The 27479-nt window shown below is 48.4% G+C and overlaps 2 protein-coding genes across 7 annotated transcripts; one reads left to right on the top strand and one right to left on the bottom strand.

Annotated features, from left to right (window-relative positions):
• Positions 1 to 630: 630 nt before the first annotated feature.
• On the top strand, positions 631 to 7199 carry LOC131101557 (cell adhesion molecule CEACAM20). The gene is made up of 10 exons (XM_058046832.2): positions 631 to 793; positions 906 to 1238; positions 1632 to 1795; positions 1868 to 1994; positions 3392 to 3670; positions 5002 to 5280; positions 5396 to 5650; positions 5714 to 5831; positions 6111 to 6146; positions 6209 to 7199. Exons 1-9 carry the CDS (start codon positions 760 to 762, stop codon positions 6127 to 6129), a joined length of 1608 nt encoding a protein of 535 aa, XP_057902815.2. The 5' UTR covers positions 631 to 759; the 3' UTR covers positions 6130 to 6146; positions 6209 to 7199.
• Positions 7200 to 13037: 5838 nt separating this feature from the next.
• Positions 13038 to 23860, bottom strand: LOC131101554 (glutamate receptor ionotropic, kainate 5-like). Of its 6 annotated transcripts, none has more exons than XM_078792207.1 (21): positions 23446 to 23860; positions 23063 to 23223; positions 21815 to 21963; positions 21558 to 21722; positions 21393 to 21490; positions 21155 to 21320; positions 20914 to 21092; positions 20777 to 20830; positions 20460 to 20624; positions 20244 to 20396; positions 20055 to 20159; positions 18500 to 18607; positions 18227 to 18430; positions 16216 to 16329; positions 16020 to 16129; positions 15741 to 15914; positions 15494 to 15659; positions 15185 to 15410; positions 14984 to 15112; positions 14801 to 14919; positions 13038 to 14755 (listed from the first exon to the last, which is right to left on the bottom strand). In XM_078792207.1, exons 3-21 carry the CDS (start codon positions 21921 to 21923, stop codon positions 14048 to 14050), a joined length of 3252 nt encoding a protein of 1083 aa, XP_078648333.1. In that variant the 5' UTR covers positions 21924 to 21963; positions 23063 to 23223; positions 23446 to 23860; the 3' UTR covers positions 13038 to 14047. The 6 variants fall into 6 exon arrangements, with proteins under 6 accessions (XP_078648333.1, XP_057902813.2, XP_078648332.1 ...); XM_058046830.2 differs by having other exon boundaries at positions 13038 to 14731; XM_078792206.1 differs by having other exon boundaries at positions 13038 to 14731; positions 15494 to 15914.
• Positions 23861 to 27479: the final 3619 nt, after the last annotated feature.

Here is a 27479-nt window from a genome sequence, read left to right as displayed (position 1 = left end):
CACGGAATGATACTTGCTACTTCGATACCTCGTGTACTTTTGATTCAGTGTACTTACTGCATTACCCTCAATGAGAGAACTTGTGAATGAACCGCTGGAAGCGAATGAGTGACTTAGAGTGCGCATGCGCATTTGTGCTCGCGTAGTAGTGATGAGAATTTCGGTTCTTTGAAGAGACTCGCTTATTTTGGCTCGGATCCTACAAAGAATCGACTCTTTCGGCTTCTTTGCTGCTTGCTATTGATAATAATAAAGTACAACTATATTATTATTTTTATGCATCATGGAATAGATTGCGATGAAAAAAAATTATAAAATACAAAAACCTGTCTCAGATAGACCGATTCAATCGTGGTTTTTGGATAATAATTTAAAACAAAACAGCTGCTGTCCATGAATGAAAAGTAAATCGTGTATCATAAAAATAAGTGTTTGCATGAACATTCAAGCATTCAAGATGAGCTCATTCGGCAGAGATGGAACAGTTGAGGGACATGACGTGAATGTCGGTCACGTGACCCCGAGTGTGTGGTCATATCACAAACAGTCGCGGTTCATTTCTGCTACTATTGCGACACGAAGACAAAAGAACACTCCCAACGCCTGCTTCAGTCCATCATGAAGAAATGGCAGGCTATGGCGCAGGAGTCGACTTTACCAGCCGTATCGTTCGCGAACGACACACCACGATCACCTAGTCTGGGTGTGTCCCGCCAAGGGAGCAGGTAGTGCTGCATTTTGGGCTGAGCTCGGAGGACGATGTCGCTGGTTGCCTTTCTGCTCTGCTTCTTGGGTAAGAACTCACTTTAGAACAACATCTGGGTCCGGGTCCCGGTCCCGGCACACACCTCGATTCCGGCAGCGCGCAGGTGAGACCGGTGTGAACCCTCGTCTTCCCTCCCCAGGATGTTGCGCGGCGCGGGACATTTTGCCGCCTGGCCCAGTGGACGCCATCGTGGGTAGGAACGTGACGCTAAGAACCCTGCTGGACCGGCCCGCGTACTACTCCTTCATCATCTGGAACGTCAACAACGGGGGCGAGCAGGTTAACGTCGCCACCTTGAGCCGTTCCGCTCTCCACGTGAACCAACCCTACCTTGGCCGCGCGGAGGTGGACCCGCTAAACGGCTCCCTGCACCTGAGCGCGCTCACGAAGGCCGACAGCGGGAACTACGGCGTCACCATCGTGACCGAGGAGGGCCAGACGCAGACAGACAACATCGAGCTGCGCGTCCTCGGTGAGTGCACGCCCGCGCCCGCGCCCCGCCCCTCCCTTCTTGTAAGTTCACTTTCCCGATCGGTCGATCGATACGCGCGTTGCTCCGGGACTACTTTCCTTGGCGTGGGGGGCCGTTAGACAAAAGTCATGGGACGGGAAGCTCTTGTTTGCGTTGGCACTCAGGAGGACAACATTCCACAAACCAACGTGCACGCGCAGGGCGTGGCTGCGCTCCTTCTGCACTTTTACACACAAATGAAAAGCAGTCCTCAACGGTTTTCCTAGAATTCCTGCAGGCGACGCTTGCATCATTTCATGGACGGAGAAGCGCAGGCTCCACCTCCTTGTTTGTTTGTAAATGTAAATGTCCATGATGATGATGATGGTGATGACGGTCACATGATGGATGCAGAGCCCGTGTCCAGCGTGGTCATCAGCTCCAACCTCCAGGAGGCGGTGGAGCACAACAGCACGTTGGTCCTGACCTGCTCCGCCAAAGGCTCCTTCCTCAAGTTCTCCTGGCTCAACAAGACCGCGCACATCGCGGCCGACGGCAAGCGCCTGCTGATCAAAGACGTCAGTGTATCCTTGGACGACCTTGGTGTCATTGTCCGCCTCTGCTGAGACGCTTTGTCTTTGCCGTCACAGAGTGACGCGTCCAGCCAGCTGACCATCAATGACGTTCTCCGCACCGACCTGGTTGGCCCCATCTACTGCGTGGCTGCTAACAAGCTGGAGACAGAGAAGAGCGCCCCCTTTGACCTCATTGTCAACTGTGAGTGCTGCACCCTCGCTGCTTTAGCAGGCTCATAAGCTAACAATGCTAATGCATGATTCTAAGGCAACAAGTGGCTAGCAGCATTAGCGTGTTGCTAAGCTATCTGTTATTATGTTGCTAAGGTAACATGCGGACAGCTAGATGCAGTAGCATGTAGCTAAGCTAGTGTGATAGGAGCTACCTGCATTAGCATGATGCTAAGCTAGCAATGCTAGTAGCTAGCAGCGTTAGCATGTTCCTACACCTGCTTCCTCTTTGTGACCTCGACTTCCTCTTTAGGATCCCCCGTCCCACTTCCTCCTTTTGACACACCTACTTCCTCTTATGGCATTCCTACTTTCTCTTTATGGCAGCCCTACTTCCCCTTTAAGATTCTTACTTCCTTTACGGTCCTGCTACTTCCTCTTTTTGATACCCCATTTTCTTTACAGCACCCCATTTCCTCTTTATGACCCCTACTTCCTTTCTACAATGTCTGCTTCCTTTATGGCACATCTACTTCCTCTTTATGACCCCTACTTCCTTTCTACAATGTCTGCTTCCTTTATAACAACTCTACTTCCTCTTTTTGACTCCTACTTCCTTTACGGCACTCGTTCCCTATTTCCTCCCTATGACCCCTACTTCCTCTCTACAATCTCTGCTTCCTTTACGACACCTCTACTTCCCCTTTATAACCCCTACTTCTTCTTAAAGATATCTACTTCCTTTATGACACCTCGACTTCCCCTTTATGACCCCACTTCCTCTTAAAGATATCTACTTCCTTTATGACGCCTCTACATCCCTTTTATGACCCCTACTTCCTCTTAAAAATATCTACTTCTTTTATGACACCCCACTTCCTCTTTATGACCCCTACTTCCTCAATAACACCCCTATTTCCTCTTTTTGACTCCTACTTCCTTTACGACAGCCCTGTTTTCTATTTCCTCTTTATGCCCCCTACTTCCCATACGGCACCCCTATTTCCTCTTCATGCCCCCTACTTCCTCTTTAAAATCCCAACTTCCTTTAGGAGACCCCCACTTCCACTTTAGGACAGGGTTACTTGTCCTTTTTCATTGGGTTGCATTAGCAGGCTGCTAAGCTAAGATGCTAGGTCAGCATGTTGCTAGGCTAACAATGCTAGCAGCTGACTGCAGTAGCATGATGCCAAGGTACCATGGCGTATAAGAGCGTGCACGTGAGTGGTGGCGGTACACGTTTGGGTGTTGTTATCGAGTGTCGCTATCGCAGCACTTTGGCCACGCCTCCACGGAGCCACAGTGCTGAGCACACACAACGTGTGTACGCTGCCGTTATTCATTAAACCGTCTGACTTCCTCACAATGCCGTCCTGATGTCACATGACCGCTGACCTGGCCATCACGTGACATCATCGTCATCTTCAGACGGCCCAGACGAGATCACCCTCTTGCCGAAAGACGTGCCACAGTTCGTACGAGCCGGCTCCGACTTTAACCTGACGTGTGCGACGCGGTCCAGCCCTCCCGCCACCTTCACGTGGTACCAGAACCAGACCGCGATGGAGTTCGGGGAACCCGTCATGCCGCTAAAGATCGTGCAGAAGCACCCGCAGTGGCAGCGCATGTCGACGTACACGTGCAAAGCCACCAACGCCAAGACGCAGCGCCAGGTCACCTCCCGCGCCGTTTCCTTCGCCGTGATGGGTGAGTTAGGCCGCCTGTTTTGTTTGACGCAAGCTTGGTCATGTGACCGCTGTAGGACATGAGTCAGTGGACACACACGCACTTTGCAGGTGTGGCGCTTCTTGTACGTTTCCTTACATTTCTTTGACAAACCTGCTGGACGAGTATGGGGGGGTGGTGGTGGTTGGGGGGGGTCACTGGGGGATGGGCTTACATTCACTCCTTTGCTTTCTGCTTCTTCATGTTTCATCACAGCACCCATACTTCCTTTACGGGACCCCCAATTTCCTCTTTAGACACCCCTGCTTCCTTTATGGGACCCCTACTTCCTCTTTAAGACACTCCTGCTTCCTTTATGGGACCCCTACTTCCTCTTTAAGACACCCCTGCTTCTTTTGTCATTCCTCTACTTTGTCTTTATGGCCCCTACTTCCTCTTTATGACCCTTACTTCCTCTTTAAGATACCCCTACTTCCTCTTTATGACCCTTACTTCCTCCTTAAGATACCCCTACTTCCTCTTTATGACCCTTACTTCCTCTTTAAAATACCCCTACTTCCTCTTTATTACCCTTACTTCCTCCTTAAGATACCCCTACTTCCTCTTTATGACCCCTACTTCCTCCTTAAGATACCCCTACTTCCTTTTTATGATCCTTACTTCTTCTTTATGACCCCCACTTCCTCTTTATGATCCTTACTTCCCCTTTAAGATACCCCTACTTCCTCTTTATGATCCTTACTTCCCCTTTAAGATACCCCTACTTCCTCTTTATGATCCTTACTTCCTCTATAAGATACCCCTACTTTCTCTTTATGACCCTTACTTCCTCTTTAAAATACCCCTACTTCCTCTTTATTACCTTTACTTCCTCCTTAAAATACCACTACTTCCTCTTTATGACCCTTACTTCCTCCTTAAGATACCCCTACTTCCTCTTTATGACCCTTACTTCCTCCTTAAGATACCCCTACTTCCTCTTTATGACCCTTACTTCCTCCTTAAGATACCCCTACTTCCTTTTTATGATCCTTACTTCCCTTTTAATATACCCCTACTTCCTCTTTATGATCTTTACTTTGGCTATAAGATACCCCTACTTCCTTTTTATGATCTATACTTCCTCTATAAGATACCCCTATTTCCTCTTTATGACCCCTACTTCCTCTATAAGATACCCCTATTTCCTATTTATGACCCTTACTTCCTCCTTAACATACTCATACTTCCTCTTTATGACCCTTACTTCCTCTATAAGATACCCCTACTTCCTCTTTATGACCCCTGCTTTCTTTGCAACACCTCAAAGAGCGTCCAAGTTCTTTTTAATGACTTCCTTGTTCTCCTCACAGAGCCCCTGTCGGGCGTGAAGATGAGCGGCCCGAGTGCCGTGCTCATGGTGGGAAACGGCACAGCCAACCTCAGTTGCCAGGTGACGAAGGGCGCAGTGACGAGTGGGACGTGGCAGAAGGACGGGAAGCCGCTGTTGGCTGGCGGGCGTGTGACGCTCGCGGCCGACAGCAGCTGGGTGAGCATCTCGCCGCTGCAGAAGGAGGACAACGGCGAGTACGAGTGTCGGCTCGCCAATGCAGTCAGCGTCCTGAGGGCTTCGTACAGGATGGTGGTCAACTGTGAGTGTTCTGGCCTGCGGGACTGCTAACTTCCTTAGCATTAGCTGAGGTCGTTGAGCCATGCTGGTGTGTTGAGGAGCAGGGTGGCATCACTGACGTCACTTCCTGTTTGCAGTCGGGCCCGAGGCAGTGATGGTGAGCGGTGACAATGCGGTTGAGGTGCGAGATGCCGTGAAGCTTGTGTGCTCGGCTTCCTCCGTCCCCGCCCCCAGCTTCACGTGGAAGTTCAACGGCACGCTGACAGAGGTCAAAGCGGCCACGTACGTCATCGGCGAGGCTGTGTACAAGAACACGGGAGCGTACATGTGCCAGGCGTACAACGCCGTCACAGGAAAGACTGCCACATACACGCACAACCTGTCCGTCAAAGGTGAGACGCACCGTGGGAGGGGCTTCCGACTTATACCTCTCACTTCCTGTGATGTCCCTGCAGAGGAGGGCGCGCTGGACGAAGGCCTGTCGGACGGCGCCATCGCCGGAATCGTCATCGGCATCCTGGCCGCTTTGGGCGTGGCCATCGCCGTCATCATGTACTGCAGACAGAAAGTTCCGTGAGTACTCCACTCGTGTGTGTTTGCTGAGCGCCACCCTGTGGCCCACTTCCTGCCGTTAGCACGCCCGCCTGGTCTTGGCGTCTGGAAGCTTCACAAGAAGCAGCTTGTTTTTTATTGGATGACACGCACGCCGGGAATTATCTCCGACCGAATTCTCCTCATTCTTGTGCTGCCGTGGCGTCTTGCAACATGTTGCCCTCGTGCACACTCACACACACACACACAAAGTCCTCCCTGCATGCCCCTCCCACTGACTGTGTGTGTGTGTGTCCTCAGGGTGGAGTCGCCATACTAGTGAGCTCGATGGTGCGGGTAAGTCACATGACACGGTTTGGGAATGACTGCTGACGAATGACATGGTGTTGCGTCCTCAGGAGGTACCGGGCCAAACAACCCAAATAACCCGCCCCCCTCCCCCCGCCACCCCACCAACACCATTCCCATCCCCCCACCTCAGATCCAGCTGGTTTCCTAGGAAAACATCAGACTCGACTGAACCGCGGATCTCGAACTCAGCTTCACGGCTGAACTCTTCTTGGCTGTCAATCATCTGATCTTTGTCTGTGCCTTCATCACCTGACCGCTCGTAGGCCCCGCCCACCACTTCCCCTGAGGAAAACTGCAAAAATGTCAAGACGCCGGGAAGGAAGTCCAATCCACTGTCGCCATGATGGACTTTGTCTGTCTGGAAACCCAAGGACACACACACACACTCAGTGATACCGTGGTGGGCGGAGTCTAAGCAGAATGAATTTGAAATATTTGTATGCTCTTGTCGTTAAAGAGGTTATCGTTAGTGAATGATAACAATAAAAGTTCTATCAAGGTCGTCGCCACCACGAGCTCACCTCTTTCCTGTCCTTCCACTTGGCGCCTGCGGGGGCAGCAGTGAGCGACATGGAACGTTGCTAAGGTGACCCGCAGCCGGTGTTTGTTTTGAAAGGGGAGTGGGGGGCGGGGGGTGGGGTTCGTGCTCAGTGGGGATGTTTCAGGACAAGACCGGACTCGCTGTGGGCGGCGACATACTTTGACTTTCGGAGGGAGAAAACCTGGCAACATATTTGACGTTTTACTTTTATGAAGATGTGATTTGCTTCGTCAGCAGGCTTCAAATTGTGCGTGCGTGTGCGTGTGTTATATCAGACCTGTACGTGCACTGATCTCCAGTGGGAAAGTATTTATTGTTTACAAACTGGAGCTGAAGATCGTGTTTACTGTCTTTGCGTAATAAAGAGGTCACGTGATTTGGAAACGCACGCTCATCAAAACTGGGAAATGACTGCATCGGGATGTTCCTCGTGCACACCTTGCTACTTTGTGATGACTTCCTGTTGCAACATTGGGATTAATAAAAGCCGAAAGGAATGGTTTCTTTTTTTCTTTGACCTACCACGTCCTCACCTCACCCCCCACCCCCCTTTCGTGAACAAGCTATGACTTGAAAACACACACCATCGCTCCCTGAACGCACCGCAGTCGTTGGAACCTGTTTGTCCGCTATTGTTCGCAGCAACCAATCAGGAGGCAGCGGCAGGCAGGCAGGCTCATGTCTGTCACCCAATGCCCACGTGATGTCACAGGCTGGGGGCGGGGCCAAAGCCACTTGTTGAGCTGGAACGTTTCTCCTTGGACAGTTGCGGAAGATGGAACCTTCGAAAAGGAAGTGTGTCCTTAGCCTACCTTCTAATCCAGGGGTGTCCAAAGTGGGATCCGGGGGCCACTTGCGTTTATTGGCCAATGGCACATTCTGAAAATACAATTTAAAAAATGAAAATTATACCCAGCAAAAGTGGGAAAAACACAACCATAAAGTTGAAATATTATATCTATCATTCATCCATACTTCATCCATCGTCCATCCATCCATCATCCAGCCATCATTCATTCATCCATTCATCATCCATCCATTATTCATCCATCCAACATCAATCCAACCATCTATCCATCATCCCACCCTCCCTCCATCATTCATCCATCCATCATTCATTCATCCATTCATCATCCATCCATCCATCCATCCATCCATCCATCCATCCAATCATCCATGATTCATTCATCCATCCATCCAACTATCATCCATTCATCCATCCGTCCAACCATCCATCCATCATTCATCCATCCATCCATTCAGCCATCATCAATCCAACCATCCATCATCCCTCATCCATCCATCCCACCATCCATCCCACCATCCATCCATCATCCAACCATCATGCATCCATCCAACCATCCATCCATCATTCATCCATACTTCATCCATCATCCATCCATCCAACCATCCAATCATCCATCATTCATTCATCCATCCATCCATCATTCATCCATCCAACCATGCATCCAACTATCATCCATTCATCCATCCGTCCAACCATCCATCCATCCATCTTCCATCTATCATCCCTCATCCATCCCACTATCCATCCATCCAACCATCATCATCCATCCAACCATCCATCTATCCAATCATCCATCATTCATTCATCCATCCATCATCCAACCATCCATCCATCCATCCATCCATCCATCCATCCATCCATCCATCCATCCATCCATCCATCCATCCATCCATCCATCCATCCATCCATCCATCCATCCATCCATCCATCCATCCATCCATTCATCCATCCCTCCCTCCCTCCCTCCCTCCCTCCCTCCCTCCCTCCCTCCCTCCCTCCCTCCTTCCCTCCCTCCCTCCCTCCCTTCCTCATTCATCCATCCATCATCCATCCATCCATCCACCCATCCGTCCAACCATTCATCAGCCATCATTCATCCATCCATCCATATCCAACCAACCACCATCCATCCAAATACAGTGCATCCGGAAAGTATTCACAGCGCTTCACTTTTTCCACATTTTGTCATGTTACAGCCTCATTCCAAAGTGTATTAAATTAATCTCTTACCTCAAAATTCTACACAAAATACTCCATTATGACAATGTGAAAAAGGTTTTTTTTTACTTTTTTTGAATTTATTAAAAATAGAAAACTAAGAAATCACATTTACATAAGTATTCCTAGCCTTTGCCATGAAGCTCAAAATTGAGCTCAGGTGCATCTTTTTTCCACTGATCATCCTTGAGATCTTTCTACAGCTTAATTGGAGTCCACCTGCAGTAAATTCAGTTGATTGGACATGATTTGGAAATATAATAACTGTCTATATAAGGTCCCACAGTTGACTGTGCATGTCAGAGCACAAACACCAAGCATGAAGTCAAAAGAACTGTCTGTAGACCTGCGAGACAGGATTGTCTTGAGGCACAAATCTGGGGAAGGATACAGAAAAATTTCTGCTGCTTTGAAGGTCCCAATGAGCACAGTGGCCTCCATTATTCGTAAATGGAAGACGTTTGGAACCACCAGGACTCTTCCTAGAGCTGGCCGGCCTTCTAAACTGAGCGATCGGGGAAGAAGGGCCTTAGTCAGGGAGGTGACCAAGGCCCCGATGGTCACTCTGTCAGAGCTCCAGCGTTCCTCTGTGGAGAGAGGAGAGCCTTCCAGAAGGACAACCATCTCTGCAGCAATCCACCAATCAGGCCTGTATGGTAGAGTGGCCAGACGAAAGCCTGGTGGCAGCATCATGCTGTGGGGATGTTTTTCAGCAGCAGGAACTGGCAGACTAGTCAGGATAGAAGGAAAAATGAATGCAGCAATATACAGAGATATCCTGGATGAAAACCTGCTCCAGAGCGCTCTTGACCTCAGTAGACTGGGCATGTACCTTGACCATATAGACAGTAGACATTAGCACACAGCCAAGATCTCAAAAGATTGGCTTCAGAACCACTCTGTGAATGTCCTGGAGTGGCCCAGCCAGAGTCCAGACTTGAATCCGATCGAACATCTCTGGAGAGATCTGAAAATGGCTGTGCACAGACGTCTCCCATCCAACCTGATGGAGCTTGAGACTTATTGCAAAGAAGAATGGGCAAAACTGCCTAAAGATAGGTGTGCTAAACTTGTGGGATCATATTCAAAAAGACTTGAGGCTGTAATTGCTGCCAGGGGTGTCCAAAGTGGGATCCGGGGGCCACTTGCGTTTATTGGCCAATGGCACATTCTGAAAATACAATTAAAAAAATGAAAATTATACCCAGCAAAAGTGGGAAAAACACAACCATAAAGTTGAAATATTATATCTATCATTCATCCATACTTCATCCATCGTCCATCCATCCATCATCCAGCCATCATTCATTCATCCATTCATCATCCATCCATTATTCATCCATCCAACATCAATCCAACCATCTATCCATCATCCCACCCTCCCTCCATCATTCATCCATCCATCATTCATTCATCCATTCATCATCCATCCATCCATCCATCCAATCATCCATGATTCATTCATCCATCCATCCAACTATCATCCATTCATCCATCCGTCCAACCATCCATCCATCATTCATCCATCCATCCGTTCAGCCATCATCAATCCAACCATCCATCATCCCTCATCCATCCATCCCACCATCCATCCATCATCCAACCATCATGCATCCATCCAACCATCCATCCATCATTCATCCATACTTCATCCATCATCCATCCATCCAACCATCCAATCATCCATCATTCATTCATCCATCCATCCATCATTCATCCATCCAACCATGCATCCAACTATCATCCATTCATCCATCCGTCCAACCATCCATCCATCCATCTTCCATCTATCATCCCTCATCCATCCCACTATCCATCCATCCAACCATCATCATCCATCCAACCATCCATCTATCCAATCATCCATCATTCATTCATCCATCCATCATCCAACCATCCATCCATCCATCCATCCATCCATCCATCCATCCATCCATCCATCCATCCATCCATCCATCCATCCATCCATCCATTCATCCCTCCCTCCCTCCCTCCCTCCCTCCCTCCTTCCCTCCCTCCCTCCCTCCCTCCCTTCCTCATTCATCCATCCATCATCCATCCATCCATCCACCCATCCGTCCAACCATTCATCAGCCATCATTCATCCATCCATCCATATCCAACCAACCACCATCCATCCAAATACAGTGCATCCGGAAAGTATTCACAGCGCTTCACTTTTTCCACATTTTGTCATGTTACAGCCTCATTCCAAACTGTATTAAATGAATCTCTTACCTCAAAATTCTACACAAAATACTCCATTATGACAATGTGAAAAAGGTTTTTTTTTTACTTTTTTTGAATTTATTAAAAATAGAAAACTAAGAAATCACATTTACATAAGTATTCACAGCCTTTGCCATGAAGCTCAAAATTGAGCTCAGGTGCATCTTTTTTCCACTGATCATCCTTGAGATCTTTCTACAGCTTAATTGGAGTCCACCTGCAGTAAATTCAGTTGATTGGACATGATTTGGAAATATAATAACTGTCTATATAAGGTCCCACAGTTGACTGTGCATGTCAGAGCACAAACACCAAGCATGAAGTCAAAAGAACTGTCTGTAGACCTGCGAGACAGGATTGTCTTGAGGCACAAATCTGGGGAAGGATACAGAAACATTTCTGCTGCTTTGAAGGTCCCAATGAGCACAGTGGCCTCCATTATTCGTAAATGGAAGACGTTTGGAACCACCAGGACTCTTCCTAGAGCTGGCCGGCCTTCTAAACTGAGCGATCGGGGAAGAAGGGCCTTAGTCAGGGAGGTGACCAAGGCCCCGATGGTCACTCTGTCAGAGCTCCAGCGTTCCTCTGTGGAGAGAGGAGAGCCTTCCAGAAGGACAACCATCTCTGCAGCAATCCACCAATCAGGCCTGTATGGTAGAGTGGCCAGACGAAAGCCTGGTGGCAGCATCATGCTGTGGGGATGTTTTTCAGCAGCAGGAACTGGCAGACTAGTCAGGATAGAAGGAAAAATGAATGCAGCAATATATAGAGATATCCTGGATGAAAACCTGCTCCAGAGCGCTCTTGACCTCAGTAGACTGGGCATGTACCTTGACCATATAGACCAGGGGTCGGCAACCTTTACTATGAAAAGAGCCATTTTACCCCCTTGCACACTAAAGAAAAATAACCTGGAGCCGCAAAACATAGTATGTTTAAAACAATTAGGGGGTATCAAAGTAGTTCAGATAACAAAAGACGAGTTGGAGTACTCTTGCTAGTATTGGAGATAAACTTACATAAATATATGTGTAAAGTACAGTAAACTTACCTGATTTGTTTACTCTGGCAAACAAGTTCCCATGCACCAGTCTTTTTAAAAAAATGATCTCTAATATATTTTTTGGAATTATCAAGTAGTTCTGGGAAAGTATTACTTCACCATTCAGTGGTGCCCAGCCAATCACAGGGCACATATAGACAAACAACCATTCACACTCACATTCATACCTATGGACAATTTGGAGTCGCTAATTAACCTAGCATGTTTTTGGAATATGGGAGGAAACCGGAGTACCCGGAAAAAAACCCACACATGCACGGGGAGAACATGCAAACTCAGGGTGGAATTGAACTCGGGTCTTCTAGTTGTGAGGCCTGCGTGCTAACCACTCGTCCGCCGTGCAGCCCATGGTAAAGTATTACTTATTTTCCTTCATGTTTACTTGTGTGAGAGAGAACTGAATAGCATCCTGTCTGCTGTCAGAACTCAGTCAGGATGCATTCATGGTCTCACACAAAGTTGGATTTTTTTAAACTCATTACAAACACATGCATTTTCCCCACTCGGGTGTTAAAAAATATTCAAACATTGCAAAGGGAGCCACAACAAAGAAGCTGAAGAGCCACATGCGGCTCTGGAGCCGCAGGTTGCTGACCCCTGATATAGACAGTAGACATTAGCACACAGCCAAGATCTCAAAAGATTGGCTTCAGAACCACTCTGTGAATGTCCTGGAGTGGCCCAGCCAGAGTCCAGACTTGAATCCGATCGAACATCTCTGGAGAGATCTGAAAATGGCTGTGCACAGATGTCTCCCATCCAACCTGATGGAGCTTGAGACTTATTGCAAAGAAGAATGGGCAAAACTGCCTAAAGATAGGTGTGCTAAACTTGTGGGATCATATTCAAAAAGACTTGAGGCTGTAATTGCTGCCAAAGGTGGATCAACAAAGTATTAAGCAAATGCTGTGAATACTTATGTAAATGTGATTTTTTTGTTTTCTATTTTTAATAAATTCAAAACATGTAAAAAAAAAACTTTTTTCACATTGTCATAATGGAGTATTTTGTGTAGAATTTTGAGGTAAGAGATTAATTTAATTCAGTTTGGAATGAGGCTGTAACATGACAAAATGTAGAAAAAGTGAAGCGCTGTGAATACTTTCCGGATGCACTGTACATTAGTTTCTGAAGTTGTCATATTACAAAAAAATAAAGCTGTAATTGTTGGGAAATTAATTAGCCAAAAAGTTATGATACTATTTTAAAAATTATAAGGGGAAAAACATAATTAGCTAAATAAAATAAAGTCAATTGAAAGTCAAATTGAATATGAAAGAAAAAACTTTGATTTAATGAGAATTGTGTCATAATTGTATGAGGGGGAAAATACAATTATTGAAACAAAACAAATATATAATACATCAAATCTAATATCAAATACATTTAAGTTGAAATATGAAAGAAAAAACGTTTATGTCATCATATTACAAAACTCAAAAGCACTCTTCATCCGTGATGTTATTATTTGACCACTAGGTGTCAGTAGAATCACGTGTACACGCACACAGTTGAAGGAAACACACAAACTTTCCTTACAAAGAAAAAAAACATCCATCCATTCATCTCTATGCCACTTATCCTCACGAGGGTCGCGGGGGTGCTGAGCCTATCCCAGCTGTCTTCGGGCGAGAGGCGGGGTACACCCTGGACTGGTGGCCAGCCAATCACAGGGCACATATAAACAAACAACCATTCACACTCACATTCATACCTATGGACAATTTGGAGTGGCCAATTAACCTAGCATGTTTTTGGAATGGGGGAGGAAACCGGAGTACCCGGAGAAAACCACACATGCACGGGGAGAACATGCAAACTCCACACAGAGATGGCCGAGGGTGGAATGAAGAAAAAAAACATTTTATAGAAAATGAAGGTAATTGAACTTAATGAGCATTTGGCAAACACGTCACAACCACAACACTGTGTGTTTGTGTGTGTGTGTGTGTTTGCTGCTTTGGAATGATCCATTTCAAAAGGTGCATGTGACCGTTGACACCCGCCCCCTCCGGATCCAGAGTGGCTCAGTTCTGCACCCTCACTATGTTTAGCGGCAGGTGTGGTACCTTGAGGGGGGGCGGCGGGCGGGGTGGTGGCACCGGCCTCGCTTTGGACTGTGGGGGACGGTCTGTTCTGTCTGGGGGTAGGGGTGGTGGTGGGAGGTGGGGTGAGGACACGGTGCTGCGGTAATAGCGAAGGTGGCGAAGAAGCCCCGACGTCGCCATTAAGGGCAGAATCCCGGGGCAGGAGGAGCACTGTGAGGAGGCGGGCGGACACGGGGGCGGCAGGATGAGGCTTTGGATGCGCCGGCACTGGCGGCAAACGCGCACATGACTGCAGCTACACAGGAAGCTGCACGGCCTGACAGGAAGGGCAGTCGTGGCCGACATGAGAGGCGGCATGTGGGCGGCACCAAGCGTGTCCGGCAGGAGCCTCCGACGGCCGGCGCCCAAATCCCAGTCTGAACTTTCCTGTGTCCCACGAACAAGCGTGAGCAGACCGCCACTGCTGCTGCGAGGTCGTCCGTTGCTCAGACGCACGTCACCAACCACATGTGTGGTTCGGGCTGAGCCCAGCGGCATGCGAGCTGGGCGCCGCAGGATCCGCCCCCCAGAGTAACTCAGAGGTCGGCGCCGTCGGGGACGGGAGCTCCTCTTACACAAGACGACATTTCGAAACTCCAACAGCATCTCATGACACAAGGACACCTGCAGGGGACGTGGAACACATGTCTGAGCGCAGGAGGCTGAGGAAGACAAGGATGAAAAAAAAGTCACCTCCGTCTGTAACGAGCAGCGCGTCAACCACACAAACTCCATGATGGCCACCACCACGGCCGTGATGAGACCATACAAGAGAACCACAAAGATCCCGCCGATGTTCCCCATGCCCAGTCCTATCATACACAAGAACATGAGTCTCAGGATGGATACATTGTGGGAGGCGTAGGCAGGAGTCACCTGTGGCCCGGCGGTCCTCCTCCTTGGGACAGTGCCCCCCCCCCCACCAGCGTCTCTTCAGGACCTCCAGGCGGTTGCTTTCTTGCAACTGCAAGACTCCCAGCGTGATCTGCTGTCGATACGGAGAGCCTGGCAGGGCACGGATATCGTGCGTGAGCGCATCCTACATTAGACGAAGCATCAGGACGACACGGCGCTCACCAAGGGGAAGTCCGATGCCGTAGCCTTTGGTGTCCAGCAGGTTGCCGATCTGCGTGAGGTTGCAGTCGAGGCGGCGGTAGTACTCGTTCATGGTGCTCTCCATGAGGAAGGCGTACCTGGAGTTGAGGACACGGGCAATCCCGTCCTCCGTGGTCTTGACGAACACGCTGGGTTGCTTGGAGTGCATGAAGGTCCACATGCGCTGGTACGTCTGGTAGCGGGAGTTCTGCACGGAGAAGGGAAAAGCCACAAGATGACATCACCATGACGGTGATGGGGCTTGGCAAGCATCAAACAGGCCGGTCCCACCATGAAGAAGGTCATGGTGGACCCCCCGTGGATCGTCCCGTACTGGATGCTGGTCTGGTCGGCCAGGTCATCCGCAGACCCGATGGGTGCCTCCATCCTCTGCACAGTCAGGAACGCAGCCAGGTTGGCAGTGTAGGATGAGATGATGATGAGGGTGAAAGCCCACCTGGCAGGAGGAAGCACGGCACGTTTCAAAGCTCTGGAGCGTTCGCCCCTTGCCCCGCCCATGCATGTGATGACCACCCACCAGACGCCGCTGACGCAGCGTGTGGATAAGGCCCTGGGCGTGACCTCGGAGCCCTGCTGCATGAATCCCCCCACGGGAAACCATAGGCTGTTCCCCAGTGTGTACTGGTTCTCCAGGACGTCTTGCCGTGCCCACGGGCATGCATGCTGGTCGTACCACTCGCCAGGGCTCAGCCTGGACGCAAAGACACCTTTCTTATTGCTCACCCAGCTTCCATTGGACTCCGAGCCCCGCCCCCTGTTGCTGACCTGAACCCGCAGAGAAACAGTCACACGCTACCTGGCGGCCAGGAAGAGGATGCAGCTGACGGCGAGGTAGGCAAACAATATGAAAAGCCACACCGCCGGAGAGAAGGGATCCAGGAAGGAGAAATATCCTGGCTTACGACCCTGGAAGCCAAGAACACGCCTTGTGACTGCACCGCCTGGTAGGACACAGGAAGTCCATTTGGGGGAAAAAGTAGATGAGCTTGTACCAGGTGGACCCGGTACAGGATGCTGATCCCCAGGGTCATGAAGGGTTTGGAGAAGTCGATGACCTTCTCTCTCTCTGATGTGATGGTGAAGCCCGCCACCGCCAGGTCCGCTTTCTGCAGAGACCCACGACACATGACACATGACACATGACACATGACACATGATACACCATACATGATACATGACACATGATACATGACACATGATACATAATACATCACACATGACACATGCTACATGATACATGGCACATGATACATGACACATCATACATCATACATGACACATGACACATGACACATGCTACATGACACATGACACATGATACATGATACATGACACATGATACATGATACATGACACATAACACATGACACATCATACATCATACATGACACATGATACATGACACATCATACATGACACATGACACATGACATGGAGGTACAAGAGGAGGAGAAACATGAAAAGAAGACCCATGAGATGGAGACACGTGACAAGGAGAAACATGAGAAAAAGACACATGACAATGAGAAACAATGGGATGGAGACACATAAGAAGGAATATGATGAGACAAATGACAAAAATGAGATGGAGACAAATGAGAATGAGAAACATGAAATGGAGACAAATGAGAATGAGAAACATGAGATGGAGACGGATGAGAAGACAAGAGAATAAGCAACATGAAGAGGAGACACATGACAAGGAGATATATTAGAAGGAGAAACATGAGAAAGAGATAGATGAGGAGATGCATGAGAATGAACAACATGAAGAGGGGACACATGAGAAGGAGAAACATGAGAAGGAGAAACACGAGGAGGAGACACATGAGAAGGAGACATGTGACGAGGAGAAACATGAGAAAAAGACACATGACAATGAGAAACAATGGGATGGAGACACATAAGAAGGAATATGATGAGACAAATGACAAAAATGAGATGGAGACAAATGAGAATGAGAAACATGAAATGGAGACAAATGAGAATGAGAAACATGAGATGGAGACACATGAGGAGGAGAAACATGAGCTGGAGACACATCGGAAGAAGACACGTGAGGAGACACATGAGAATGAGATATATTAGAAGGAGAAACATGAGCAAGAGATAGATGCGGAGATGCATGAGAATGAACAACATGAAGAGGGGACACATGAGAAGGAGAAACATGAGAACGAGAAACACGAGAAGGAGACACATGAGAAGGAGACATATGAGGAAAAGCATGACAATGAGCAAGAGGAGACACATGAGGAGATACATGAGAAGGAGAAACATGATAAGGAGATATATGAGGAAATGCATGGGAATGAGCAACATGAAGAGGGGACAGATGAGAAGGAGAAACATGAGGAGGTGACACATGAGAAGGATATACATGAGAAGGAGACTGATAAAAGACATGACAAGATACATGAAAATGAGAAATATGAGCGGGAGAAACATGAGGAGGGGCTACATGAGAATGAGAAATATAAGGAGAAACATGATAAGGAGATGACGATGAGTACTTTAGGAGGAGACACATGAGGAGATACATGAGAAGGAGAAACATGAGAAGGAGATAGATGAGGAGATGCATGAGAATGAGCAACATGAAGAGGGGACACATGAGAAGGAGAAACATGAGGAGGAGACACATGAGAAGGAGACAGATGAAGATGAGAAAAATGAGAAGATACGTGAGAATAAGAAATATGAGCAGGAGAAACATGAGAAGGGGAAACACAAGAAGGAGACAGATGAAAATGAGTAACATGAGAAGATACACGCAAATGAGAAATATGAGGAGGAGACACATGAGAAGGAGACATGAAGATGAGAAACATGAGAAGATACAAGAGAATGAGAAATATGAGGAGGAGGAACATGAGAAGGAGACATGAGAGGAAAGGCGTAACAATGAGCAACTTGAAGAGGACACACATGAGGAGAAACATGAGAAGGAGCAACATGAGACCACCTGATGTTGCTCCTCACGTTAGCATGCCAGCGGCTCACCCTGTTGATGAGTTCGCCCACCATGCCGGTCCAGCTGCCGTTGGGGTCCGGTGCTCCGTACAGGCCGTCATCCACCAACTTGATGGTGAAGGAGAACTTGAAGATGTCTGCCAGCTCGCGCAGCAAGTCCATGCAGAAACCTTCGTACCGCTCGTTGCCAAGATAGTCCTGGAAGTTGGACTTTCTCATCACGTACGGGTTTTCCTGTGGAAGGAAAGCTGAGGAGTGATGAAGTGCTGAAGGCTGGACGTGCACGTGAAGGGCTTGTTCTACCAGAATGGTGGTGACCACCAGCGTCTTGTTGGCCAGTGTCTGCGATGCCTTCAGGTCCACAGGGCTGGACTTCATGGACAAAGTGTTGTTTGAGTACCACGTACCAATCTGTGTGACAAAATATAGTCTGTGGATTTGCATTAGATTAGATGGAGGTCATCCCTCCAGGAGAAGAAGGTTCCAATAGCAGCAGCAGTGTAAAGTACAGAAGATACTAAAAGATACCAGAAGATTCCAGCAGCAGTAGTGCTGTAAATCTGTGTTCAGTCAGATCCGTGTCTGTACGAGATGATTAGTGGAGGCTTCATAAAATAACTTTTAGTTTCATCCCCATCTTCTCAGCATCTCCTGCCGTCCTGCCTGAGCATGGCGGCATCGCCGATGATGGCCAGCAGTCACGATAACAAATTTGGCTGGACCATCATTCATTCATTCATTTTCTACCGCTTTTCCTCACGAGGATCGCGGGGGGTGCTGGAGCCTATCCCAGCTGTCTTCGGGCGAGAGGCGGGGTACACCCTGGACTGGTGGCCAGCCAATCACAGGGCACATATAGACAAACAACCATTCACACTCACATTCCTAACCTAGCATGTTTTTGGAATGGGGGAGGAAACCGGAGTACCCGGAGAAAACCCACGCATGCACGGGGAGAACATGCAAACTCCACACAGAGATGGCCGAGGGTGGGATTGAACCCTGGTCTCCTAGCTGTGAGGTCTGCGCGCTAACCACTTGCCGTAGATAATCAATATTATTGACGACAACTTTTTCATGAATTAGATGGCATAGTAATGAGAGTATATTATACGTAATAATAAACTTTTGTTTCTCAAGCACATCTGACATTTTAAAGCTTTTAAAGAATCAAACAAACAACATAATCAATTCAATAAGCAAAAATGACCCAAAAAATCAGTGAAAATAAAATGGTCTCTTTTAGCAAAAAATGCACTTTTGTCCAACTAACGATGGAACCCGTCTCCGTTAACAAAAACACTCCGGTGGCAATCATTTGCCTGTCAATCATTTCTAACATTTCCACAAATGCTGGCTATTCAACCATATTGAGTGGTCACCCTTCTTTTGCAATGTAGCGAGCGACACCGTCTGTGAGCACGCACCATTTTGCAAGGTTTTGTTTATATTTGATTTGCTCCGTAAGCACTGACTGCCGGGATGACGCCACTGCCGCCCCTTCACCCTGGGGCACACTGGTGCATCCGGCTTAGAAAGCAGGGCTTTTCTGCCTTCATTCACGTTAGCATTTGCTTGCTAACTTACTGCTAGCAATCCATGCGTATCCACTCACTAGTAGCCCCGCCTCCACGCATACGTAAACATGTATTAGGGTTGGGCATTGTTTGAAATGATGATATTGAAGGCATTTGGAAAGTCCAGAAACAAGATCTGGACTGTTCTGTTTTCCTGGTTCAGGCGCGAGCGGACAGTGTGGGAGGCGGAGGATGGGGTCCTACACCGATGGGCTGCCAGGAATCTTATCGCGGAGCTCAGTGGCATGCGAACACCAACATGTCGTAAAGCATATTCTGACCTGTCTGTGACCCCGGGCGTGTTTCTCCAGGACCTTCAGGGTGTAGTTGCTACGCTGACCTTTGCTGTTGAACTCGATGTGACCCGTCAACCCGTTGTACTCCACCTGGCAATGCAAATGTTGACTCTTTGGTCTCAAGGCGTCTAGCAAAATGTGTGTGTGTCTGGGGGGGGGCGAAGGAGGTGGTACCATGCGCAGGTAGTTCATCAGGCTGGTTCCATGCTGCCAAATGAGCGGCGAGCCGCAGCTCAGCGGCTTCACACCCACCTCCTGACTGCGGTTCAACTCACGCACCGCGCTCGCCACCACGTGCACCGTGTCAAACATCATGGCCGCTGACAACTGGGAGGTGGAGGTCAGTGTTAGTGTGGACACAGACCCACACATACACACACACACACACACCGGCAGGCCAGGGTAGTGGGGGCTGGTGGGGCAGCCGTCCCGCCACAACACGCTGAGGCTCCTCAGCACATGCCAGTAGGAGCGATGGTTGCTGTCCAGTATGGAGAATCCCAAGATGGTGGCCTGCTGGACCAGTAGGGGGTCCAGGTCCAGCAGAGGGAAGTCCTACCAAAAGAAATGATGCTAAGTGAACCTTGTGGATTCCCAGCAGAAGTGACTGCTTTGACGTCCACACACATGTTTCAGGTGACGAAGGGGAGGAGCTTGAAAGGCTCGGAATGTCATGGAAAAGTGCTGAAAAGGGAAAGTGGTCCTACCATGGTGGTCAGAATGTACGTGTAGAAGGCAGACGTCATTCCCAGCTCACCGGCCTGCGGCGAGGGAGAAGGAAAAGTCAGCACTCGCGCGTGTCCTTCCATGCCGCCTGCTCGGTGGCGGCGATGAAGGTTGTCACCTTCCTGAGGATGCGATGCGCCAATGCGTCGTCGGTGTCGACAATGACCGTGCCCACTTTGTCGTTGCGAATCTCCTTCAGGAGGGGGGTGGGGTCCAGGTCCCGCTCCAGCATGCGCACCGACAGGGTCTCCCGGGAGATGAGGAAGCGGCGCACCAGCTCCTCCAGCCGCAGCAGACCTGCGGGAGGAAGGCGCGTCGGGTCACTTCCTGTCAGCCACAAAGCACGCAATCAAACTCACACTCCGCTTTGGCACAGATGAGGCTGGCCGGCGGGTTCCCGAAGGAGCGCAGGACAGACCCGATGGCGAGGCTCAGGTCCTGGTCGCTGGGCCGGAGCGTTATGGAGGCAAAGCGGAGGTACGGGAGCTTGGACGTCTCCTCGGGAGAGATCTTCACATGGGGGACCTGAGGAGACCAGGAGGACATGTGTGAGGACAGGTCTAAAGGCGCCCTCCTCGGATCTTCTGTCTCGCTCGCCTCCTTCTCTGCACAGACGTGACTGATGGCGGAGGCAGAGGCGGGGCTGGAGGCGGGGCCAATCACAGCAAGCACACCTTTGGGCAGGATTTGACACACTAAGAAAAAAAAGACAACGGTAAGATCCCCAAGGTCAACCCTGGAAGACCAAGCGTGAGGACTTACTGATTTCGGTGGCGTCATACTGGGAGTCGCTCAGCAGCTCGTACGGGTCCACCTCCACCCTTGCCTGGGTGGAGCCTTCCTTCCGTCCATTGATGTCCTTGCTCGCTAGCGCCAGTGCCAGACGTTCACCGCAGCCGCACACCGGCTGGTCATCCAAGATGGCCGCTGCAGTGAGGTGGGAAACACGTCATTTCACAGCAAGTGGCGTGTCTTCCAGACACGGGAAGGCGGGAAGTCGTCTCGGCAACGGGGCTCACCCAGGCGCACGACAGAGGCGGCGTCGGCCCGGCAGAAGGAGAACGGCACCGTGGATGTCAGCAGGACCAGCACGTCAATGGAGAGCAACAATGCCCCTGGAGGTGGCATCTTCCAACCTTCTCATGGAGAACACGCTGCTGGACACCACCTGCAGGAACGCATCGGCATCGGCATCGGCATCGGCATCGACTTTAGCATTAGCATTAGCATTAGCATTAGTAATAAATCACAGAAAGAAATGTTAATAAGGCGTGCTTAGTAATATTATGGGATGTTTGACTTCTCTTTGCATGAGAATTTGAAATTGGCTGCACGCACGTGCACACACGTGCACACACAAACAAATGCATGGAGAGTCTCATTAAGTTTAGTTAAGTGTCGCCACGGCGACACGGCTAGGAAGTGTGTGAGGCGGTGTGTGAAAAGCATGCTCGGAAATGCGGTAGGAAGTGTGCTAGGAAGCATGCCAGGGAGCATGCTAGGAAACATGCTTGGAAGTGTGCTCGGCACACTTCCTAGGATGCTAGGAAATACACGAGGAAGCATGCTTGAAGGTGTGCTAGGAATCATGCTAGAAAGCATGCTAAGAAGGGCATGGTAGGAAGTGTGGTAGAAAGCATGCTCGGAAGCATGCTAGGAAGTGTGCTTGAAAGCATGCTAGGAAACGTGGTCGGAAGTGTGCTAGGAAGCATGCCAGGGAGCATGCTAGGAAACATGGTAGCAAGTGTGGTAGGAAGCATGCTAGGAAACATGCTTGGAAGTGTGCTCGGAAGGATGCTAGGAAGTGTGCCAGGGAGCATGCTAGGAAGTGTGCTGGGAAGCATGCTAGGAAATGCATGAGGAAGCATGCTTGAAGGTGTGCTTGGAATCATGCTTGAAAGCATGCTAAGAAGGGTGTTAGGAAGTGTGCTAGGAAGCATGCTGGGAAGTGTGCTCGGAAGCATGCTAGGAAACGTGGTCGGAAGCATACTAGGAAGCATGCTCGGAAGCATGCTAGGAAGTGTGCTCGGAAGCATGCTAGGAAATGTGGTCGGAAGCATACTAGGAAGCATACTAGGAAGCATGCTCGGAAGCATGCTAGCAAGTGTTTGCGTGGAGAGGCATTCGGTAACGGGGGTGTTATTGTGCTATGCAACCAAGCTTATCCATGAGGTTAGCATTAGTGCTAGCGTAGCCTTTTGACCAGAAGTGAGGCAAAAGGAGGACATCGGATGGATGTTGGATGTTGGATGTTGGTAAAGCCTCACATGATGCCTTCTGGTCTACTTGCCAGCGCGCTGGCTCCAGAGAGGACAGGAAGAACACGCCCCCGCCCCGTAAAGAAAGGAGGTATCTGCCAGGCTGTCAGAGGCGTCTTTGAGTGGATGCGGTCGCCATGGCGATCCCGGGGACTCTGGTTGGACCCGACCTGAAACCACAAGGAAACAACAGGATCCGGACAGGAAGTTACTGCTCTTTCCCAACCATAGGTTCCCACATAGAAGCGACATGCTAACATGCTAATGCTACCGCTTCTGTAGATGTGGACACATGCTTTGATGTGTACTTGTGCATACACAAGGAGAGATGGAGGAGGAAGGAGGAAAGGAAGCCCTGAGGCTTTCAGGAAGCAGGAAAGACACGCACTTACTAGGAGCCTCACTGCAGGCAGCTTGCTGAAGGGAACACGCAGGACAGGGGACAAACCACAGGGCACCCACACTCCTCAGCGTACAACCGCGTCCACGCTTGTCCCAGTGTTGCCAGCAGCAGTGAGGATGATGATGATGATGATGATGTGTCCTTCGGCGTGTCTGCCGCTTCCTCAGCATTGCACTCCTACTCAACCCCTCCCTCTCGCCTGTAGCTCAGTCGCCCCGCCTCTTGGTCGGGCTGTGGCGGACCGAGCCTAAGCAGCATGCTAATGCTAACAGCATCCAGCAGTGTTATGCTGACGTCACTGCAGCACCAAAGCAACATGGCAGCCGCTACTGCAATAATACTGTTTGTGTGTGTGTCTCCATCGATAGAGTGCTGGCGTGAGCTGCGTGCTGATTGGCTTATTGTTATTCTGCTTGCCCTTCTCACGGAAGGAGCTTGGTGGACTTCGCTTTCTGTCTCTCATTCGACCAAGTCGCGAGATGACGTCATAGTCTAATTTGCATGTAATTTGCATGTGAAGTTGTAAAATGTAGGAAAATAAGGTAGCCCAGTAGGAGAGAGACAAAGAAGTGAGTAAAAACGCCTTAATTACCGGTAGAATGATTATTTCATTATTCGTGATTATTTCATCGAAATAAAATAACTTTATATTTTACTCTCAAAGTTTTGCCATCACACGAGCTTTTTGCAACGAGTACAATTGAACGCCGTGTTCATTCTATTAACGTGACTCGGTGTGGTTGGTGAGGAGTACCCTCTTCTGGTGAGTCTATGCAGGTGACGCATGTCGTCTCACTGGGGATGTCCATCCCTGCCTCATCTGGACCAAATCCTGCAAAAGACTAAAGGCATTTGATAACATGTACTACCTATATGCATGTTCAGCTACTGTATACTTACATGTACTGCATGTACCTAGACATTATACTGTACATACATCAGTACAACAAAAGTCACAAATATCAAAGCAGAAGTCAAAAGCTTGTCCTGTTGTTCATTGCTTTGCTTTTTCTTTGCCTTTTTGGTGCCACTTGATCCAAAAGACGGAATTGGTTGGTGTTGTTCATGTAGTTGGTTGGCAATGTAGTTGGCCATGTAGTTGTCTGGTAATGTAGTTGGCCATGTAGTTGGCTGGCAATGTAGTTGACTGGTAATGCAGTTGGCCATGTAGTTGGCTGGTAATGTAGTTGGCCATGTAGTTGGTTAGCTAAGTAGTTGGCCATGTAATTGGTTGGTAATTTAGTTGGCCATGTAGTTGGCTGGTAATGTAGTTGGCCATGTAATTGCTTGGTAATTTAGTTGGCGATGTGGTTGGCTGGTATTGTAGTTGGCCATGTAATTGGTTGGTAATGTTGTTGGCCGGTGATGTAGTTGGACATGTAGTTGATTGGCAATGTAGTTGGCCATGTAGTTGGCTGGCAATGTAGTTGACTGGTAATGCAGTTGGCCATGTAGTTGGCTGGCAATGTAGTTGGCCATGTAGTTGGCTGGTAATGTAGTTGGCCATGTAGTTGGTTAGCTAAGTAGTTGGCCATGTAGTTGGTTGGTAATTTAGTTGGCCATGTAGTTGGCTGGTAATGTAGTTGGCCATGTAATTGGTTGGTAATTTAGTTGGCGATGTGGTTGGCTGGTATTGTAGTTGACCATGTAATTGGTTGGTAATGTTGTTGGCCGGTGATGTAGTTGGCCATGTAGTTGATTGGCAATGTAGTTGGCCATGTAATTGGTTGGTAATGTTGTTGGCCGGTAATGTAGTTGGCCATGTAGTTGGTTAGCAATGTAGTTGGCCATGTAGTTGGTTAGCAAAGTAGTTGGCCATGTAATTGTTTGGTAATTTAGTTGGCCATGTAGTTGGTTGGTAATGTCGTTGGCCGGTAATGTAGTTGACCATGTAGTTGATTGACAATGTAGTTGGCCATGTAGTTGGCTAGCAATGTAGTTGGCTGGTAATGTAGTTGGCCATGTAGTTGGCTTGCAATGTAGTTGGCTGGTAATGTAGTTGGCCATGTAGTTGGCTGGCAATGTAGTTGGTTGGTAATGCAGTTGGCCATGTAGTTGGCTGGTAATGTAGTTGGCCATGTAATTGGTTGGTAATTTAGTTGGCGATGTAGTTGGCTGGTAATGTAGTTGGCCATGTAGTTGGTTAACAATGTAGTTGGCCATGTAGTTGGTTGGCAATGTATTTGGCCATGTAATTGGTTGGTAATGTCGTTGGCCATGTAGGTGGCCATGTAGAAGGCCATGTTGAAGGCCATGTAGTTGGATGGCAATATAGTTGGCCATGTAATTGGTTGGTAATTTAGTTGCTGTAGTTGGCCATGTAGTTGGTTGGTGTTGTAGTTCCTACAGTTTCTGGTCATGTAGTTGGTCATGTAGTTGTCCCAAAAGAAGGAGCATCCTCTATGCAGTAGAGGAAGAAGGAGACGGAGACAGGAAGTAAGGAATATTCAAAGTCACCAAGTAGCATTAGCACATACACGGTTTCATTTCTTTTTACGGCCAAGAGACAGTGAAGATAGTCGACTTCCAACACTGTCTCCTAATAAGTCATCAAGCTTGCCAGACGGCCACAGTTTGACCCTGGACCGGATGATTGTAGTCCTACCAAGGCCAACTTGGAGGAGCTTTGCTGAGTCAGGAAGCGACAAAGACTACAAATGAATGAACATTTGCTCTATTTGCTTTGCTCCGTTGTCACGGAAACAGCCAGCAGCCAAGCACCACTAAAAGTTCAATCAGCTTTATTGACACAGACGTCATCCTGTCGCACACAAACTAATTGTTCCCACAGATCAAACGAGGCATCCATCTTGGCTTCACCAGCACATCCTGTCTTTGCTAACGTCACCTCTTGATGACAAGATTCCATTTTGCCTGACAGAGAAAAGAAAGAATGTCATCAATGTTGATCCAGCCAACAGCTGTCAATCACTGTGGGTGGGGCCAAGCCCCACCCTGAAAGTCCCTTGATGGAATTATGCAGGGCGGAGGGCAACGCTCAAATAATCAGACGTCTGGAGCCCTTTGGCATCCCGGGATGCTGATCAACTTTCACGCTTTCTACTCCTCTGAAGGACGACAATAACGTTGTAATATGTTGAGGAAATGAGAGAATAGAATAGAATAGAATAGAATAGAATAGAATAGAATAGAATAGAATAGAATAGAATAGAATAGAATGCCTTTATTGTCACTATACACATGTACATAGAGATTGAAAACCAGAGAAAAGCACAAGTATCAGATGTAAGCACAGTAATAGATGGGGGGGTATTCCATCATCTTTGCTTCTTCCTACTCCTTTTGGACATGTGGAACTGTGAGTTGATTATGGGATGTATTAAACCATGACCATTACCATTACAATTACTATTACCATTACTATTATATTACCATTACTATTACCATTACCATTATATTACCCTTACCCTTACCCTTACCCTTACCCTTACCCTTACCCTTACCCTTATCCTTACCCCTACCCTTACCCTTACCCTTGCCCTTACCCTTACCATTACCCTGACCATTTACTGAAGAACGGTGTATTCCAACAAGTTTGAAATTCCCAATTTTATGAGAATAAACTTGCGGAACTTGAGGAGCATTGAGCATTACATAACAACAAAAACAAAATGAAAATGAGTTTGGGCATTCCTTCATCCATTCCATCCACAGGAAGGGAGTCCAAATGTGGAAATAAAGTCTTAATTACCTGAAGAACATTTCCGAGAAGACAGAGGAAATGGGTGGAAAAACAGCAGAAGTGGGAAAAAGCTGGGATTGTGTGACAATAAAGTATATGGAAAATGATCTCATTTTAGTAGCATAGAGGTGAAATATGAAAGAAAAAAAGCCTTTATTGCTGAATAGTGGCAATATTCCCCAAATAGGCTGCAGGGAGTGATTCTACAAGTGTTCATATTGAATATAGTACAGAAGTACACAAATAAAAGTCGATCGAAGAGTGAAGTGGATCAGCTGCCAGGCCGTGTAGCGCACTTTCTTGGGTTGCTAGGCCTCTCG

This window comes from Doryrhamphus excisus, linkage group LG7 (assembly GCF_037039965.1).
Source record: "Doryrhamphus excisus strain RoL-2023G ecotype Guam linkage group LG7, RoL_Dexc_Guam_v1.1, whole genome shotgun sequence".
NCBI classification, from domain to species: domain Eukaryota; kingdom Metazoa; phylum Chordata; class Actinopteri; order Syngnathiformes; family Syngnathidae; genus Doryrhamphus; species Doryrhamphus excisus.
This window is presented reverse-complemented; position numbering and strand designations above follow the sequence as displayed.